The sequence below is a fragment of the Suricata suricatta genome, chromosome 16 (genome assembly GCF_006229205.1).
Source record: "Suricata suricatta isolate VVHF042 chromosome 16, meerkat_22Aug2017_6uvM2_HiC, whole genome shotgun sequence".
In the NCBI taxonomy this organism is placed as follows: domain Eukaryota; kingdom Metazoa; phylum Chordata; class Mammalia; order Carnivora; family Herpestidae; genus Suricata; species Suricata suricatta.
This window is the reverse complement of record NC_043715.1, coordinates 47,334,413-47,354,445: the sequence shown is the minus strand read 5'-3', so window position 1 is coordinate 47,354,445 and position 20,033 is coordinate 47,334,413. Positions and strand designations below refer to the sequence as shown.

Sequence of the window (20,033 nt, the reverse complement as noted above, 5' to 3'; positions counted from 1 at the left end):
GCTTCGGTTTGGGCGGTGACTGCATTGTCCAATGAGAATGGCGAATTTCTTCTAGAGGCCAATCCGCGAGGCCGCTCCTGTTGCCAGGCGCCCAGAAAGCAAGGAGTGAACGTCACCGGGAGCAGGGGCTAGGGAGTGGTGAGGCCTGGGAAAGGCGGGGCTTAGAGGAATGCCGGTTGCTAGGGAACTAAGCGCCTCGTTCCGTAGTGGCGCGACTGGGCTTGCGCAGTGTTTACGCGAGAGCCGGCGCGCCGCGGTTTGAAAGGCCCGAGGCCTGTGCGCTTGCGCACTTTAGCCCGCGCAGGGAGCAGCCCCCTCCAGGCTGTCCCCTCAAACTCGGACTTCTTTTATCCTTCGCGCCAGGCGAAGCCCAAGACGGTGACATGCCGGAGATTCGTCTCCGCCATGTGGTGTCCTGCAGTAGCCAGGACTTGGTGAGGAACTGATGTGGGGGGAAGCTGGAAGACGTAAGGGAATCCCTGCGGGGTCCACTGCAAGCACTTCGGGAGCGTGAAAGGAAACTTCACGGAAGTCCATGGCGGGTCAAGGGGAAATTCCAGGAAGCTGTCAGGGAATTCTGGTAGAGATGTGGAAGAGGGGAACTTCCGGAGAGGACAGGAGGAAGTGGGGGAGTTCCAGGGGGAAAATGTTACAGGGGACTCAAGCAGAGTGTTACGGGATTAACGGGGAATTTTAAATCTGGGGGATAGTAGAGGGCTCTGGAGAGCTGGGGACCGGAGCTCTCATCTCTGTACCCTTACTTTCCCTTTTCCACTCTTCTCTGCAGACCCACTGTGCAGAAAACCTTCTCAAGGCGGACACTTACCGAAAATGGCGGGCAGCCAAGGCAGGCGAGAAGACCATCGCCGTGGTGCTCCAGGTGATCCTGCCCTCCCTCTGTTTCCTTCCTAATAGGCGTCTGGAGACTCAGGGTCCAGGCCCTGCTCTTCAGCCAACTGGGAGTAGGTTAAGACACTCTCCCTTCTGGACTTCACTTCCTTACCTGGAAAATGGGCAACGTGATTGCTGTGCCCCTTAGCAGAGAACCAAGGTGGCCCAAGGACAAGGCGCGGGGTGACCCTAGGAATCAATGTGTGGCCTGGGTGGGTTGCCTCTACTTTCCGAGCCTCAGTTTCCTCAGCTGGAACAGAGCGAATCGTTGTCATGTATCTTGCCTTCCGAAGTCAGTGGGTTGGAAGGTGTCCTCGAAAATCACATAAGCCAGTCAACCCCATTTTACAGATGGGTAAACTGAAGCACAGGGAGGGGAGAAGTCAAGTGGCCAGTCTAAGTACCATTTCTGGAATGCTTGTCAGGTTCTTCTGAATGCTTTTGTACGTGCTCTCACCCAGGCCTCACCCCAGGGCTCTGAAGTTGGAGGGAGGCACGGAGGGAAAAAGGTGTTTGACCCCAGGTGATTACAGAATCCCAAAGGGCCTGGTAGAAGGAGAGAGCGATGCAGGTTTGAAGCATCTGCTTTGGGCTGGGTCCTGGGCTGGGTGTTTTACCTGCGTGTTCTCATGGGGGCCGTTAGCACCATCAATAAATAGCGTGCTAAGACTCGAACCCTTGTGGGTGCTCTGAGCCACTGTGTCACACTTGCTTTGTGTCCATATGCTGGCTTTCGTGATTTTGGCCACATTTCTTACTTCTGAATGGAGGGGTCTTTGGGGAGGAATGTCGGGGAGCAAGGCTTACAGGATTGTGTTGAATATATTCTCAGTCTCTCTCTTGCCCAGTGATTCCGAAAAAGTTTTGGGTCACAGAGTCTTTTTAGAATGAGAAGCTGAGGATTCTCTTCCCAGGAAAAACACACAGCCCTCTAAGACTTTCTGATTTTAGTTTCAACATCTCCTAAGTCTCTAACATAGTAATAATAATAATGAGAGCTAATATTTATTCAGCTTACAACTGCCAGATGCCGTCTTGAACGCCACACATGGCTTAACTCACTGAATCCGCAAAAACCCCATGACCTGAGTCTGTTATTACCTCCATTTTACAGAGGAGGAAACCGAGACCCAGGGAAGTTATGCCACTTGCCTAGAGCCAGTGCTTTTAACTGAGAGGTTGCTCACGACCTAGTCTTGGAACCTGGATTCAAGTCCCCACCTCTCCCTCTTACTCATTCTGTGGCCTCAGGCAAATGTTTACATTTCTCTGAACGTCTTTTTCTCATCTGTCCATTGGGAATAATGAGATCTAAGCCCAGGGTTGTTGTAAAACTCGGTGACATAATGTCTGCACAAGTGCTCCATCAACACGTAGATGTTTGTGTAAAGGGAGGGAGTCGCGTTTTTATTGCTGGGTGATGATGCTGGTGGGCCGTCTGAGGATCAGGTGACCCCAGGAGAATCACATACCGTTCTGTACCCCAGTTGCAGTGGGAGTAGAGGGACCAGAGGCAGAAGAGACACGGCGTGAGGAGGAGGGCACCAGAGGGGCCAGAGCGAACCACAGGATTCTCTGGTCTGGGAGACGGGGAGATATTGCAGAATGGGAAACCCAGAGAAGGGGCAGCTTGGGAGCCTTCAGGTGGGATGTCTAGGTGTGCTGCGACTTTGGGACATCCCTGGGGAGGTCTCCATGAGGCACTTAGGAATCGGAACTGGACCTGGAGACGGAGGTGTGGAAGTTGTCAGCACAGGGGCAGGACCTATAGACTCAGGAGTGAATGGATTCTTTTTTTTTCAAGTTTATTTATTTTGGGGTGGGGAGGTAGCAGGGGAGGGACAGAGAGAGGGAGAGAGAATCCTAAGCAGGCTCTGCACTGTCCTCGTCGGGCTGGCACTGTCAGCACAGAGCCCATCGCATGGAGCCCGATGCAGGACTCGATCTCACAAAACCGTGAGATTATGACCTGAGCCAAAATGAAAAGTCAGACGCTTAACCAACTGAGCCACCCAGGTGCCCCAGGAATGAATGGATTCTTCTGTTCATTCATTCATTGAGTAATTATGAAGCACCTCCTATGGGCCAAGTACCGTTTTAGGTCCTGGGGACAGGATAAGACAAAAATATGTCAGTGCTATGGAGCTGTCCTGTCAGTAGGAAAAGTGACAAAACAGTAATAAGTAAAACATGTCAGGTGGTGAGTGCTGTGGAAGAAAATCCAGAGGAACGGGGGAGGAGCAGTGGCAGGAGGTTTTTATTTCATAGGGATCCGGGAGGGCCTCCCTGAGAGGGTGCGTTCAGCAGGGAGAGCTCTGTGAATCCCCAGGGAGGAAACCCAGACTGTGAGGCGGCTCGCAGTGGGGAGGCTGGTGTGGGCGCAGTGGAGTCAGCTCGGGGGGCGGGGTACGACATGAGCTAATGGGGTGGGGGTGGAGGGCCCCCGACACACCGAAGGGCCTGAAAGCCGCTGTAAGTACTTGGGCTCTTACTCTGGACGAGACAGGAGCTGCGGGAGGGCTCCGAGCGGAGGAGGATCAGAATCGGACCGAGGTTCCCAGGGAACCCCGGTTTCCGTGCTGAGACTAAAGCGCAGGGGGCGCGTGCAGGAGCAGGCTGCGTGGCCCCAGCCGTGAACTTGTGCCGTGTTAGAGACACTTCGAGAAATCTGATGGCATTCGATGACTCCCAGATCCACGCCTACCACTAACTGGGCTGTCTCAAGCAGGCGCAAAAGGCAGAAATTTCTGGACACTGATCCCTATACACTGTTCCATGGCTTCCTGTATTTTTTCCTCCAAACGATATGATGCAACATCTAGCTATTGCCACACAGGGTCCAACCCTCTGCTTGTGACGGCCATACACACCTTTTTTGTTGGCGGCAGCCAAAGGAGGCTTAGTGGATAGCCGTCCCCTGCTCCCGGGAGCCAGCCTCTTGGCTCACCGCTCCTGGGCCAGAGGGGGTGGTTGGGCCGCCATCCAGGTGTCTCCGTCCAGGTGCCTCTGGTGCCGCCCGCCCCACCTGCATGCGCTCTTTAGAGAAATGCCCAACAGGGGCGCCTGGGCGGCGCAGTCAGTTAAAGATCCAACTTCGACTCAGGTCATGATCTGGCAGTTCATGGGTTTGAGCCCCACATCGGGTTTTGTGCTGACAGCTCAGAGCCTGGAGCCTGCTTTGGATTCTGTGTCTCCCTCTCTCTGTCCCTCCCCTGCTCACACTTTGTCTCTCTCTCTCTCTCAAAAATAAATAAACATTTAAAAAAGAGAGAGATGCTCCCCAGCACAGTGGCACACGTTTTGGTTTTGTGGCTCAGTGGTTTTCCAACCGCTCAGTTGGCCCCCATGGTGTTTTAACGTGTGTACAGCAAAGCGCACAGTTCAGTGAATCCTCACACACCACTGCCTCGGTGCTCCCCACCCACATGGGGCAGCAACCCACTGCCCCCTGCATGCCTTCCTGTCACTGCCCCCCCACCCCCCACAGGGTAACCACCGTCCCTGACTTTGAGCAGCACAAATTCGTGTGGCCTGGTTTGGGATGTTACATAGACGGAAGCCGGCAGCGTAGATGTCTGTATCTGGCTGCTGTCACTCAGCATCCGGTTTGTTACTTTGATCCGCGTGGGTAGGTGGCTGTGCCTGTGGGTGGTTCATCCTCATCTCTGTAGGGTCCTCGTGGTTGGAGAGAACCATGCACTTGATTTCTTTCTTTTTTACTTTTTTAAATTTATTTTTGAGAGAGAGACAGAGCATGAGTTGGGGAGGGGCAGAGAGAGAGGGAGACACAGAATTGGAAGCAAGTTCCAGGCTCTGAGCTGTCAGCACAGAGCCCGACGCGGGGCTCGAACCCGCAAACTGCGAGATCATGACAAAGTGGGATGCTCAACCCGCTGAGCCACCCAGGCGCCCCGTCCGTTGCACTTTTATTAACTGAACTTTTTGAATGAGTTTGACGCGTGTATGGTGCAAAATTTAAAGGGCACAAAAGGGGTTACACCTCCATCTCCTCACTTGCTTCCACCCCCTCCCGCTCCGTCCACTGGCAGCCACTGTTAGTGGTTTCTCACGTGGCCCTCCTGGGTCACACACACGAGCGCTTCCACCAAGCTCCTGGTCTGCGCATTGCCATCCGCCATAACAGTGTGTGTTGGAGATCTGCTGACACCGGGTAACGTTCTACCTTAGTCCTTTAATTATTTTTTTTTTTAACATTTATTTTTGAGACAGCGTGAGCAAGGGGCAGAGAAAGGAACTGGTTTCTTTTTTTTTAAATATTTTTTAAATTTTTTAATGTTTTTTATTTATTTTTTGAGAGACAGAGTGCGATCAGGGGAGGGTCAGAGAGAGGGAGACACAGAATCCAAAGCAGGCTCCAGGCTCTGTGCTGACAGCTCAGAGCCCAACGTGGGGCTCGAACCAATGAACTGTGAGATCATGACCTGAGCCGAAGCTGATGCTTAAGCGGCTGAGCCCCCCAGGTGCCCCTGTTTGTTTTGTTTTTTGAGAGAGACAGGGCGGGGCAAAGGAAGAGAGAGAGAATCTTAAACAGGCCTCATGCTCAGCACAGAGCCTGACCCGGGGCTTGATCCCATGACCTGAGATCGTGACCTGAGCTGAAATCAAGAGTTAGCTGCTCAGCCGGCTGAGCCACCCAGGCGCCCCGGAATGATTTCTTTTTTTAACACAATGTGTCCGAAGAACTCTGTGAACCTTCTCAGCTGCGTTTGTTTTACTGTCACGAGTTACGTCTTCTTCCTGATTAAGGTGCACGTGAACCTGGCCGCAGACGATGGACAGTTCATGCTTAAGCCTTTCTCCTAAGCGCTGACCCTGAACATTCATTTTTTGGGTTTTTTTTTTTTTTTTTTGAGATAAAATCCACATAACATGAAATTCACCATTTGATCATGTCCAGTGTGCGGTTCAGTGGTTTTGGCAAAGTGACAGCGTTCTGCCATCACAGCCATTAATTGAGAACATTTTCATCGCTGTGGGAAACCCAGTAACTACTCCGCATTTACTCCCAATTCCCCTCTCCCCAAGCTGCCCCCGGCTACCACTGGTCTACCTTTTGTCCCTGTAGATTTCTGGACATTTCACATAAATAAGATCACACACTCTGGCCTCCATGTCTGGGTTTTTTTCACTGAGCCTCGTTTTTGAAGTCGCTACATGTTGTGTGCGTCACCACTCCATCTCCTTCTACAAGAATACAGTTCTGTTACCTGGATGTACCACACAGTGCACATCCCTTCATAAACTGATGGGCATTTGGGTTGTCTCCCTGTGTAAACACTGGGGTCTGAAAATTTTTTTCAAAATGAAGAAATACGGGACCTGGGGGGCTCAGTCGGTTAAGCGTCTGACTTTGGCTCAGGTCATGATCTCACGGTTCATGGGTTCGAGCCCCACGTCGGGCTCTGTGCTGACAGCTCAGAGCCTGGAGCCTGCTTCAGATTCTATGTCTCCCCCCTCTCTCTCTCTGCCCCTCCCCTTGTGCTCTGTCTGTCTCAAAAATAAATATTAAAAAAGAAGAAATACAAGGGAGTATGTATGCACGCTTAAAGTAGAAGTAGTTAATGTACACGACAAAGATCATTCAGGATACAGATAGGAGTTTGCGCTTTGTCGTGAGGGAGAGGTAAAGATGTTGCGTTTTTACCTCAAGGGTTGAAATCAGGGAGTTGAGGAGTGTTGGTTTATAATCAGGCAGGTGGGTTCCGAATTTCTCTCCCAGGCATTAGCACCGTGCAACATGTGAGCTACTTATTTGCCTTTGAGCGTCAGTTCCCCCATCTGTAAACCTGGCATAGTAACAAACCCTCCCTTCCTAGGCGGCTGTGAGGACTCAGTGACGGCTGGCCCAGGGAGGGCTGAGCCAGCCGTGCTAGACAGAATGATGGCCCCGGAAAGATCTCCCATCCTGATCCCGAGGACCTGTGAATACGTCACCTAGCAGCAAAGGGGACTTCATGGCTCTGATGAAGTTAGGGATCTTGAGACAGTGAGATTAGTTTGAGGGGCAAGGGGGCCCGGTGTCATCACCAGGGTCCTTATAAGGACAAGCAGGGGGGGCAGGGGGCGGGAGAGCCAGAGAACGAGACAGAGAGATGGAAACGGGTTGGAGTGATGCCTTTGCCAGCTTTGAAGGTGGAGGAGGCGCCACAAGCGGACGGATGCACGTGGCTGCTGGAAGCTGGAAATCAGGCAAGGAAAGAGCTTGTCCCCTAGAGCCTCTGGAAGGAGTGCAGCCCCACGGACACCTGGATTTCAGCCCCCGTAAGACCAAGTTTCCGACTTCTGACCTCCAGATCTGTCAGATCCGCTTCCCGCCAGCGAGCTCGTGTCATTTGTCACAGCAGCAGCAGGAAACCAATACGCCAGGTGCCGGGCACGCAGTGAGAACCTGAAAGCGCTGGCCACAATGACCCCTTTGTGACAGATGGGGACACTGAGGCAAATGCCTCACCAAAGCCACTTGGACAGGAAGGGCAGAGCCCAAGTTATGCCTCAGGGGGCATTTGTTCCTTCACCAAGTGGTTAGTGGGGGCTTCCCGTCCATCTGTCCGTCCACGCACCAGGCATGTATCCCGATACCTTCTGTGGTGACAGTAGCAGTGACATTTATGGCACGTTTGCCCTGTGGCCGGCACTGGGCAAGGGCCTTGGTACGTACTCCTCATTTGAACCTTCACACGACTCTACGAGTTAGAAGTTGCTACCGTCCCCATTCCGCAGGTGAGGAAACTGAGGCACCAGGGGTGAAATGAAACTATTTGCTCCAGGCTCAGCACTACGTAAGCAGAGCTGGGAAGGACCAGACACTGTCCTTGACATTCAGGATGCAGTGGGGGATGACTTAGATACTGTCTCCGCCCTCATGGAACTTAAAAGTCTGGTGGGGGGGAAACAGATGCACAACAAATGCAAATAAAAAGTGTAGTTACATACATAATATCAAGTGGGGAGACTGAGGAAAAATAAAGCAGGGTTAGGGGTACAGCATAGCACCTGGTTGGGAGGTGAGGGGCCAGGCTGCTTAGGTTGCCTGAAGAGGTGACATCTAAGTAGAGACCTGAATGATGGAAAGTGCCAGCCATGGAAGGTTTGAGGGGAGAGTGGTCTGGGAAGGGGAAATGGCAGGTGCAAAGGCCCCGCGGTGGGGAGGCAGCGGCCTGTTCTTGGGACAGAAGGAACGGCTGCGTGGCTGGAGGAGAGCTATCCTGTGGCAGGAGGCTGGGAAGTCGGACTCGGACTCCTTGGGCAGCAGTTCACACGGTCCCAGGGCTCAGAGCTGCAAAGGCAGGTCAGCTTGGCGCGGCCTTGAGAAGCCCCTGCCCGCAGCTCCGCCTCTTTCTTGGGCACACCTGTGGTGTGGTGGAGGGGCACGCATGGACTCTGGCCAGCCCGCCTGGGCGCCAGTCCTGGCCCCGCCACTCACCAGCTGTGCGACCCCGGGGGAAGTTTCATAACCGCTTCCTGCCTCCGTTTGCTCATGTGTTAAGCGGAGATAATAATAGCCCCGGCCTGGCGGAGCCGCTGTGAGGAGAGAGGCCACGTGTGTGACGTGTGGGGTGCAACGTGAGCACTTAGATGTTTCTGCAAGTGTTGTTGTTGTTATTCTGAGTCATCTCGGCTCCCTTCGGGAGGAGGGCTATTAGGACAGCCCATTCCACTCAGAAGGAAACTGGCACACAGGGTGCACTGTCACCCAGGGTTGCACGGCTTGGAAATGGCAGGGCTGGATTCGAACCCAGGCCTGCCCTCCCCAAGTCCAGGCTCCTTCCTCCCATGTCGACATGCCCTGTTTCTAGCATTGTGTAGGTGAAGTCCGGACGACCTCCTCACAGGGGGCAATAGAGATCAGAGCATCAGATGATCCTGGGGGCGGTGGCCTAGGTACCTTTGAGTGTTGTTAATAACTTGTCACTCTCAGAGGCAAATAAAAGAGCCCCGAACTGGGAAGAAGACTCGCCTCAGCGGTTCCTAACCGCCTCCCACCCCCACGTGGCTTTGTGTGCCTGTAACTGTCAGACAGAAATAGCAGAACCTTTGTAGGAAGCCCTCCTACGGAGAGCTCTTGTCTTCTTTCAGCTTGTAATTGTCAGGTCTTGACTAATAATGCCTCCTGATTGACAAGGGTAGCAGTGTGGCCATGGTATTCATGTGTATAAGCCTGGGTATGGGGATTATCCCCAGTTTACAGATGAGCAAACTGAGGCTCCAAGAGGTTGGTTGTAGGGCAAGGCCATACAGCTAGTGTGTGGCAGAGCTGGGATTCAAACCCGGGAGTCAGTGGTGAGCAAAACCACACCAGGCCTCTACCCTGAGGGAGCATCCATGGAGTCCTGTGTGACTGGGAGTTGGGTGACACAGGTGCCATTTGTGTGCATGATTTAAAAAAATTTTAGGGGTTCCTGAGGGGCTCAATTGGTTGAGCGTCCAGCTTCGGCTCAGGTCATGATCTCAAGGTTCGTGGGTTCAAGCCCTGCATCGGGCTTTGTGCTGACACCTTTGAGCCTGGAGCCTGTTTTGGATTCTGTGTCTCCCTTTCTCTTTCTGCCCCTACCCTACTTTCTCTCTCTCTCTCTCTCCAAAATAAATAAAGATTAAAAAATATTTAAAAAAATTTTTAAGTTTATTTATTCTGGGTGGGTGGGGGGGGAGCATGGGAGAGAGAGAATCCTGAGCAGGCCCCATACTGCCCAGGGTGGGGCTCAAACTCACAAAAACCATGAGATCATGACCTGAGCTGAAGCCAGGAGTCGACAGGTAACCAACTGAGGCACCCGGGCACCCTGTGTGGGTGACGACTGGAATGAAGTGGTACCTCCAGCAGGTGCCACCAGGGAGAGTTCCGCGGTGGCGGGCTGTACGCCCGTCTGGCACAGCCTGGAGGAGCTGGCGAAGCAAGCGTCAGGGTCTGTGCCTTCATTCACTGAATGTTTTCTGAACTCTGAGCGTGGGCCATGCCCTGTGCTGCATGTGGGGGACACAGTGGCCCCACTCACCCTGGCCCCCAGTGCCACAGAGTTGACATTGCGAGGAGACCCTGCAGCTCAGACGGGGGTCACCCCTCTCCCGAGGTGACACAGTGAGCCCAGGGGCAGAGCAGGCACTGACCACGGGCTTCTCCCCCTCCCACAGCTGGAGAAGGAGGAACAGATCCACAGCGTGGACATCGGCAATGATGGCTCGGCCTTCGTGGAGGTGCTGGTGGGCAGCTCGGCCGGAGGGGCTGGGGAGCAAGACTACGAGGTAAGCAGGGCCTTGAGATGGGCCCATGTGGTTCCCTGCCCTCGGCACCCCCGTCACCGCTCCTCCCACGCAGGGCGGACACCCAAGTGTGCAGCGGGGCGGTGTGAACAGCCAGAGGCACTCTGTTGTGAGAGGCCATCGCTGCCTGAGAGCGGACCTGCTTTTCTCTGGTCCCGCAGGTCCTCACAGATGTCCTGGCTCGCTGTTTGGGATGCCTCTGTTAGTCACTTTATAGGTGACAAATATTTACAAGAAGGAATGCCTTTTGCTTTATTACAAATATTTTAAGAGTTGGCACAATCCTTTTGTTACTGGTTGAACTCATGAGCACCGTGCTGGGGAGATCATAGTTAGCCAGTTGGCTGCTCCACAGAATGTCATGGGTTAGAAATAAACCTACTTGAAAAAGCAGGTTTACAATAAAAAACAAACATTTTTTTAATCTTTATTTTTGAGAGAGAGAAGGAGAGAGAGCAGGAGCAGGGGAGGGACAGAGAGAGGGAGACACAGAATCCAAAGCAGGCTCCAGGCTCTGAGCTGTCAGCACAGAGCCCGTTGCAGGGCTCGAACTCGCGAACTGCGAGATTGTGACCTGAGCTGAAATTGGACGCTGAACTGACTGAGCCACCCAGGCGCCCTGCAAGTATACAATTTTAGGTAAACAAACCAGTTTCCTACAAGATGAGGATTTTGCACTGAGAAATGGTTTTTAATTGAAGCATGTTTTGCATCTGGTAAGACGCACAGGTGTTGACGTCCGGGTCAGTGAGTTTTGACGCCTGTGTACCACGGTGTCACCGGCCCCAGATCAAGACATAGGGCAGCAGCCCTGGGAGGTGCCTCACACCCCTTTGCGTCTACTCCCCAAATCCCCCGCCCTCACCAGTCAGGCAGCCTCTGGGCTCTCGTCCATCACTACGGCGGCCTGGCTTTGCGTGACCTGGAATTTCACAGCCATGGAATTTCAGTTTGTACTCTCTTCTTGTGCCTGGCCTTTGTCACTCATCGTCCTGGTTTTTGAGATTCTTCCCTATTGTTTGTCAGCTGTGTAAGATTCACTGCAGGCAGAGACCACGATTTGCTCATCCATTCTCTTGTTGACGGGCGTCCGGGCTGTGGCACTTCTTGACTATCACAAATAAAGCCACTCTGCATATTTTTGTGCAGGCCTCTGTGCGGAGATCTCTTCTGGGTAAATACCGACGAGTGGGGTTGTGTGCTCTCGGGCAGACGCGTGTTTTCACCTTACCAGGCATCGCCAGTTTTCCAAAGCGGTTGTACCATTGTCTGTTCCCTTCAGCAGTAGATGGGGGAGATCTGGTCCCTCCATATCCTTGCCGAGATCGATGTTGCCAGAACCTTTAATTTGTTAAATTCGAGCCACTCAGACGGCTGGTGGCGGTGCTTCCTCATGGGTTCAGTTTGCCTTTTCCTGACACGTAGTGACGTTGTCTAACCGTTCACGTGCTTACGAGTCCTTCATGTATCTTATTCTGTGAAGCGTCCATTCAAGTCTTTTACTTGTTTTTCTGTTGGGTTGTCTTTTTTTGTCATGGATGTGAATCATGGGTTTATTTTTTTTTTATTTTGTCCCCAGATACATATGTTGCAGGTTTCCCCCCCTTCTCATTATCTTTAAGCTTTTTTATTAAAGTATAATTAACCCAGTGTTATGTTGGCTTCAGGTGTGCATGTAATGATTCAGCAATTCTGTACCTCACTCAGTGCTCATCATGATCATTAGCTAACAGTGCCTTTTGATGAGCAGAAGCTGATGAAGTCCAATCGATCAAGGGTTTTTTTTTCTTTTTTCTTTTCTTTTTTCTTTTTTTACTGCATAGTGCCGTTCATGTCCTATTAGAAATCTTTTGCTGTCCCAAAGTAACGCTGATAGTCCGTGTATTAATTTCTTACTGCTGCTGTAAGAAATTCCCACGAACTCGGTGCCTTAAAACTGTAACACAGACTTACCATCTCACAGTTCTAGAGGTCAGAAGTCCAAAATCCGGCTCACTGGGCTAAAATCTTAGTGCTAGCACGGCGGGCTCCTTCCGAGGGCTCGAGGGGAGAATCCGCTTCCTTACCTACCACAGCCTCCGGAAGTCAGTGCATTTCTGTTCCTTGGCCTGTGGCGCCTTCCATCTTCAAAGGTAGCAACCACAGTGCTCTGTTTCCATCCTCACTTCTCTTGCTTTGACTCTCCTGTCTTGCCTTTTATTTATTTAAAAAAGTTTTTAGCATTTATTTACTTTTTAATTTTATATATATGTGTGTGTGTGTGTATACACATATATATATGTATATGTATATATATATATATATATACACACACACACACACATTTTTTTGAGAGAGACAGTGCAAGCAAGGGAGGGTCAGAGAGAGAGGGAGGTACAGAATCTGAAGCAGGCTCCAGGCTCTGAGCTAGCTGTCAGCACAGAGCCCGATGTGGGCTCGAACCCACAAACCGTGAGATCATGACCTGAGCTGAAGTCGGACACTCAATCGACTGAGCCACCCAGGCGCCCCTATTTATTTATTTTTGAGAGAGGAAGAGAGAGCACAAGCAGGGGAGGGGCAGAGAGGTAGACACAGAATCCGAAAGAGGCTCCATGCTCTGAGCTGTCAACGTAGAGCCTGACATGGGGCTCGAACCCACAAAGCAAGAGATCATGATCTGAGCTGAAGTCGGGTGCTTAACTGACCGAGCCACCCAGGTACCCCTCGCCCTTATAAAGACCCTTGTGACAATACTAGGTCCACTTGTATAGCCCAGGCTTATCTCTCTGTCTCGAGGTACTTAATCACATCTGCAGAGTCCCTTTTGGCATATTCACAGGTGCCAGGAATTAGCACATGGCCTTCTTTGGGGTGCTATTATTCTGCCTCCTGCCGTCTTCTGTGTTTTCTTCTAGAAGCTTCAGAATTTTAGATTTTACATGTATTTATTTGCTTGTTTCATTTTGAGAGAGAGAGAGAGAGAGAGAGAGAGAGCGAGCGAGCCAGCAGGGAAGGGCAAAGAGAGAGGGAGAGACAGAAACCCAAGCAGGCTCTGCACTGAGCTCAGATGGGGCTTGAACTCGCAAACTGTGAGCCTAAGTCCAGAGTTGGATGCTTAACTGACTAAGCCAGCCAGGTGCCATTTAGCTCTCTGATCCATCTCAAATGAAATTAAAAAAAAAATTTTTTTAACCTTTTTAAATTTATTTTTGAGACACAGAGAGAGACAGTGCGAGTAGGGGAGGATCAGAGAGAGAGGGAGACATAGAATCCAAAGCAGGCTCCAGGCTCCAGGCTCCAGGCTCTAGGCTCTAAGCTGTCAGCGCAGAGCCTGAGGTGGGGCTCGAACCCACAAACCATTAGATCATGACCTGAGCCGAAGCTGATGCTTAACCAACTGAGCCACCCAGGCGCCCCTCAAATGAATTTTTGTATATGGTATGAAATAGAGGACAAGGTCCTTGTTTTCCTTGTTTTATGCCTCAAAAAATTTTTTTCCAGGCACCCATCCTTGGGTTAGCCTACTCCTCTATCTCTTGAGTGTAATGTCACTTTTTGCCAACAAAAAAACCCAAAAAACAAAAAAAGCCTTTGCTGCTTTAACTCTCTAAAGAAAGCGGGGGTGGGGGGGGCACCTGGGTGGCTCAGTCGGTTAAGCCTCTGACTTCGGCTCAGGTCAGATCTCACGTTCGTGAGTTCGAGCCCCGCATCAGGCTCTGTGCTGACAGCTAGCTCAGAGCCTGGAGCCTGCTTCCGGTTCTGTGTCTCCTTCTCTCTCTGCCCCTCCCCCCTCTCATGCTCTGTCTCTCTCTGTATCAAAAATAAATAAAACATTAAAAAAAAAAAAAAAGAAAGGGGGGGGATTTCCTGGGGCCCCTGGCTGACTCTCTCAGAGGAGCATGTGATATGACTCTTGATCTCGGTTGTGAGTTTGAGCCCCACATTGGGTGCAGAGATTACTTAAAAATAAAATCTTTAGGGGTGCCTGGGTGGCTCAGTCAGTTAAGCCTTGGACTTTTGATCTTGGCTCAGGTTATGATCTCACCATTTGTGAGTTTGAGCCCCACATCTGGCTCTGCACTGACAGCACGGAGCCTGTTTAGGATTCTGTCTCTCTCTCTCTCTCTGCTCCTCCCTCTCTCTGTGTCTTGTCTCTCTCAAAATAAATTTCAAAGAATACATAAATAGATGGGGCGCCTGGGTGGCTCAGTCGGTTAGGCCTCCGACTCGGGCTCAGGTCAGATCTCACGTTTGTGGGTTCAAGCCCCGCATCAGGCTCTGTGCTGACAGCTAGCTCAGAGCCTGGAGCCTGCTTCCAGTTCTGTGTCTCCTTCTCTCTCTGCCCCTCCTCCTCTCATGCTCTGTCTCTCTCTGTATTAAGGATAAATAAAACGTTAAAAAAATTAAAAAAAAACATAAATAGAAATCTTTAAGAAAAGGATTTTTCTTTTCCTACTGAATTGTTTTTGGCTCTTTTATTGAAAATTAATTGATCATAGATGTATAGGTTTATTTCTGTACTCTCTGTTCTGTTTCATTGATACATGTGTTTCTCTTTAGACCAGTACCACACTGTCTTCATGATAAATACTGAAACAGATTGTGTTGGACTTCCAGCTTTGGTTTTCAAGAGTCCACTGATGTTTCTAGATCTTTAGCATTTATTTCCATGTACATTTTTAAGCCAGCTTATCAATACGTTTATTTATTTGCAACTTACAGAAAAGTTACAAAAGTGGTGCAAAGGATTCCCTTCTAATCTTCACTCAGATTCCTCGAAGGTTAACATGTACATACGTGTTTTTTACTAAACTGAAAGTAAGTCACCCATGTTACTCCTGTTGACAGTGGGTATTTCCTAAAAAGAGAGACGTTCTCTTATCCTCAGTACAATTATCAAAAATCAAGGAACCGTTGATCTAGCACTCTGTCATCTGATCTCAGACCCTATTCAGATTTTCTTCCTTATCCCAGTAATGTCCTTAACAGCAAGAGAAAATTCAGGATCACGCATTGCGTTGATTTGTCACGTCTGCTTAGTTTCCTTTCCCTGGGAGCAGTTCTGTGACTTCCTCGGTGTTTTACATCATTGCCATTTCGGAAGAGTAGAGGTCAGTGACTTTGTAAAATATCACTCGTGGCCAAAATGTGTGACGTTTCCTCATGGTGACATTTAGGTCACATGGCTTTGGCCGGGACACCAGAGAGGGGGTATCGCGTTCAGTGGGTCCGGTCACGGAGCACATGCTGTTAACCTGCTCTGTTACTGATGGCGTTAACTTGGGTCATTTTATCAAGGTGGTTTATTAAGGACCAGGCTTGTGCACTGTAAACTTATTGTTTTGCTCTTTGCAAATGAATAAGTGTTATTTAGGGAAACACTTTGAGGCTGTATAAATACCTTGTTTCTCCACAAACTTGTACTCACTAGTCTCTGCATCTGTTACTGTTCTTGCCTACTTATTGACGCTATTTGAATTATATTTTTTAAAAATTTCATTTCCCGCTTGTTGATAGCATAATAAGAATACAGTTGACATTTGTATTTCAGCCTTGTATCTTGTGACCTTGCCAGATTTAGTTATTGGTTCTTGTAGGAGCATCCTATGGAATTTGTGTAGATTCCTGGGGAGTTGTGGGGTTTTTGTAAAATTTTTTAGTGTTTTTATTTATTTTTGAGAGACAGAGAGAGACAGCATGAGCAGGGGAGAGTCAAAAAGAGAGGGAGACATAGAATCCGAAGCAGCCTCCAGGCTCTGAGCTAGCTGTCAGCACAGAGCCCGACGCGGGGCTTGAACCGACGCACCGTGAGATCATGACCTGAGCCGAAGTTGGACACTCAACTGACTGAGCCACCCAGGTGTCCTTGTTTGTTTTTTTGTTTTGTTTTTTTTTTAAATAGTCACACTGCATGTGAATAAAGACAGCTTTCTTTCTAAGACTTCATGCTTTTATGTTTTTCTGCTTCTCATTTTCTCATACTGGCTAGTACCTCTAGCACAGTGTCACATAGAGGTGGTGAGGGCACACGTCCTGTGTTGCCCCTGACCTCACAGGGGAAGTGTTGCGTCTTCACCATGAAATACGGTATTAGCTGGAGATTGGCTTATCCGTGTCCACTGTCAGGTTGCGGACGTTCTTTTCGAGACCGGCTTTGGTGAGAGCTTCTCCTGGCGAGTGTGTGGGAGTTTAGTCGAGTGCATTTTCTGATCTGTGAGGTTCGCAGATGTGGGTGTCCTTTAGCAAACAGTCTCGCTCATTCTCAAGCTTATATTAAGTTGTAAAAAGGTAAACTGAAGCGCATTGAATTTTGACCAGTTTATCTGAGCAAACCATTCAAACCGGGGTCCCAAACTGAAAGTGATTAGGGCTGCTGTGTGGTCAGTCTAGGGCAGCGTTTTTGTTTTGTTTTGTTTTTTCATAATTAAGCTAGCTCCTGCTGCCACAACTTTTAAAAAAGATTTTTTTTTTAATGTTATTTTATTTTTGAGAGAGAGAGAGACAGAGCACAAGTTGGGGAGGGGCAGAGAGAGAGGGAGACACAGAATCCGAAGCAGGCTCCAGGCTCCGGGCTGTCCGCACAGAGCCCGGCGAGGGGCTCGAACTCACAGACCTGAGCCGAAGTCAGATGCTTAACCAACTGAGCCACCCCGGTGCCCCGGGCAGAGGTGTTTATAGAGAAGATGCCAAACCAAACCAAAGAAATGACTTAACTGGCTAGAGCGTCAGACGGCTGCCTTGACTGGGAAAAGCTAGTTATTTGGCTGTTAGAATACTTCGTGCATTTCATTCTCTCAGACTTGAGCAGTTTCGTCCCCTGTGGATGATGCGTTGTGTGTACCTTTAATTTTCTGACTCTGGCTTAGGTTTGGGTGTATTCACACGGGTTCCCTCATCACTAGAGCCATTCACAGCCTAAACCCCCCTGCTTGTTAACTGTTTTAACAAAAAGTTCTCGGTTCTTCTTGGCAAAGAGATTTGGATCACAGTCATATTTATAACCGTGACAACTGAGGGAGTGCATTTTAGCTAAAATTCTGTCGTATCTTTGTAGGTGAATGTCTATTATTCGCCCTCTTACCTATCTAGCCAGACGCAATGGCTACTCAGGGCTTTATCTTTTCAAAGTCTAAAAAGGCCCATGCCCGAGAGTATCCCATTTTTGTCAAGGTTTTTTAATTAAACTTCTGCCAGACTCTTGCATTTTTATTATAACTCCTAACCAGGACTGAATTAAAGACTCCAGGACTTGTGATGTTCAGCTTCCACCCAGAGACCAAGTAGGGCTGGAAGAGCCGAAAGAAGAGGAAATTCAGGGGCAGAGCAGGGCTGGGCCACACTGGTGTCGCCCATACAAACCAGGCATAAAGCACCGACTGTCATAGCTGATACCACTTTATACAAATTCAATGTGTTCTTTTCTTCCCTCTCCAAATTCTACAAGGCAGGTACATAAGCTTTCAAGGTTAAAACAGTCTAGAGAATGAAGGTTTAACCCTAGAGCCACAGTGTTAGATAATAGAACCGGCTGACAGCTAGAGTTATTTTCTTTTTATGGTGAAAGGGAGGAGCCTGTGTTCAGAGGAAATGTACCTCGGAGTGTGGGTAGCCGCTGTCCACCACGGTCTGCGTTGCTCCTTCAAAGTAGTCACTTGATGATAAATTCAGCTCCCCTGTCAGCTCAAAATCAGGCCCTTTTCTAAACAAGTCACAGGCAGGGAGATAGCTTTCTTTCTACATAATTGGCTTCATCTTTGTTGTTTCTTTTTCATAATCAGAGCTGAGCACAAAGAGACCGATAATTAGATTCCATGCTTTTCTCAGCAAAAGGCTTTGTTTTCTGATTTCACAGATTTCACAGCACGTCCGTCCGTGAGAAGATGCTAAGTAAAACCCAACTCATATTGGCTCATTGTGTAAGAATATCACATTGTTTCCTGAGGAGGGAAGTCCAGCATTAGGCAGACCCACAGCTGATCTGGCAGTCGGGGTGGGAGGGCTCGGCTGGCACCTGTTGCTTCCTTTGGACTTGCCTGTGTGATTATGAAATGATTGCCGCTGCTCCATCCGTCACGTAGGAGCACCCAAAGCAGGAAGTGAAGGAAGTGGAATGGCAGAAATTCAGTGGCTCTCTTCCGTCCTGTTTCTCGGTGATAAGGAAGGAAGCTCTCTCCCAGCCGCCCCCAGCAGCCTTCCTCTTACCATCGCGTTGGCCAACTAGGTCATGTGCCCGTCCCCAAACAGCCATTGGCAGAGGGAATAGGATTGCTTGGACCAATCCTGGTTCACCCCTTAGTGGTGGGCACACAGCTCTTCTACTCTTTTTCAACTACCTGGGACGTTCAATTCTCTTTTGTCCCTTTATCATGCTGTCAGGTGCTCCATTTGTTTCTTTAAACTATTAAATATACTTTCTTTGAGGCGCCTGGGCAGCTCAGTAGGTTAAGCGTCTGACTCTTGGTTTTGGCTCAAGTCATGATCTTGCAGTTTTGTGTGTTCGAAACCTGCATCAGGCTCTGCACTGGCAGCACGGAGCCTGCTTGGGATTCTCTCTCTCTCTCTCGCTCTCTGCCCCTCCCCCACTCACACTTGTCTCTCTCTCAAAAAATAAACTTTAAAAAATTTAAAAATATATGTAAGTATACTTTTTTATATTGCGTGTTTGATAATTTCAATGTATGCCGCCTTTGTGAGTCTGAGTCTGCACCTTGGTTTCTGTGCTTATTTCCACATGCCTCATGGGTGTGTGTGTGTGTGTGTGTAATTATTAACTTCGGTACTCTGAGAAGGGGACTGCAGGAAGTCTCTGAGGACTTGATTTGAAGTGCATTCCTCCAAAGAGGATTTGCTATGGTGTCAGGTGACGCTGGGCTCATGGGACCGCTCAGACCCATCAGCTTGGGTTTTTCCACGCAGATAGCTAATATGAGTCTTTTACTCCAAATCCTCAAGGGCACAGACTTGTGCTTATGATTCCTCCAGAGAAAACTCTTCACCTTTTCTCGGTTTTCCTCCAGAGCTAAGGGCTCTCACCGATTCACTCCACAAGGCACATTTCCCCCTAATTTGCTTCTGGAGGGTATTGCCCTTTGAGGGGGCTCAGCTCTGTGCGATTTGGTGGTGGTCTCTGAGCTACTCTTCTTCCTTGCTTGGAGCCCAGGCTTCGTCCTCTGTCCCCCTTCTGCCCCTGCCTCCCATTAACATTAAATTCTCAGGGTGCCCAGGTGGCTCAGTTGAGTGTCGGACTTTTGACTTCAGTTCAGATCATGATCTCACGGTTCGTGGAACTGAGCCCTACATCGGGCTCTGTGCTGACAGTGCGGAGCCTGCTTGGAATTCTCTCCCTGTGTCTCTGCCCCTTCCCCGCTCTCACTCACTCTCTCCCAAAATAAACATTAAAAAAAATAATTATCTGGCATCCAGAGTCAGCACAAAAAGAATTAGCAACTAGATATTGAACTGAAGACACAAGAATAGTGACTAAGGTGTGGTGAGGAAGTAATGCAGGGAGCGGCTACCTGCCCTTGGGCTGGGGGACCAGAAGGACAAGGTTGGGATCATTGAAACATAGACGTTTAGAAGCTTGGAAGTGGGGTTCCACAGAGCTGAAACTTGGACCCTGAGGAGCAGGCACTGGAACCCTTGAGAGGCCAGATGATGCCGCTTCTGCAGGTGTTAGGAAGCTGAAACCAGATTCATCCGCTGCCTTGGGGAGGGGCAGCCGCAGAAGCAGGAGCACACCAGGGGTGAGGCTCACAGGAGGTGCTAGAAGGAGGGAGCATGTCCCTCCACCCTCCTCCCTCTCTGGCCTCTCTGCCTCTCTCTCTCTGCCTCTCTCTCTCTGCCTCTCTCTCTCTGTCTCTCTCTCTGTCTCTCTCTCT

General features: G+C 49.8%; 1 protein-coding gene across 1 annotated transcript in view; it reads left to right on the top strand.

Moving 5' to 3' along the window:
• Positions 1-248: 248 nt before the first annotated feature.
• The window catches only part of XRCC1 (X-ray repair cross complementing 1), a 26,006-nt gene continuing 6,221 nt past the window's right edge, over positions 249-20,033 (top strand). The window contains exons 1-3 of the mRNA XM_029924306.1: positions 249-434; positions 788-880; positions 10,042-10,434. Coding sequence (XP_029780166.1) covers positions 384-434; positions 788-880; positions 10,042-10,434 — 537 coding nt within the window. The 5' untranslated portion in view covers positions 249-383. The remainder of the gene's footprint in view (positions 435-787; positions 881-10,041; positions 10,435-20,033) is intronic.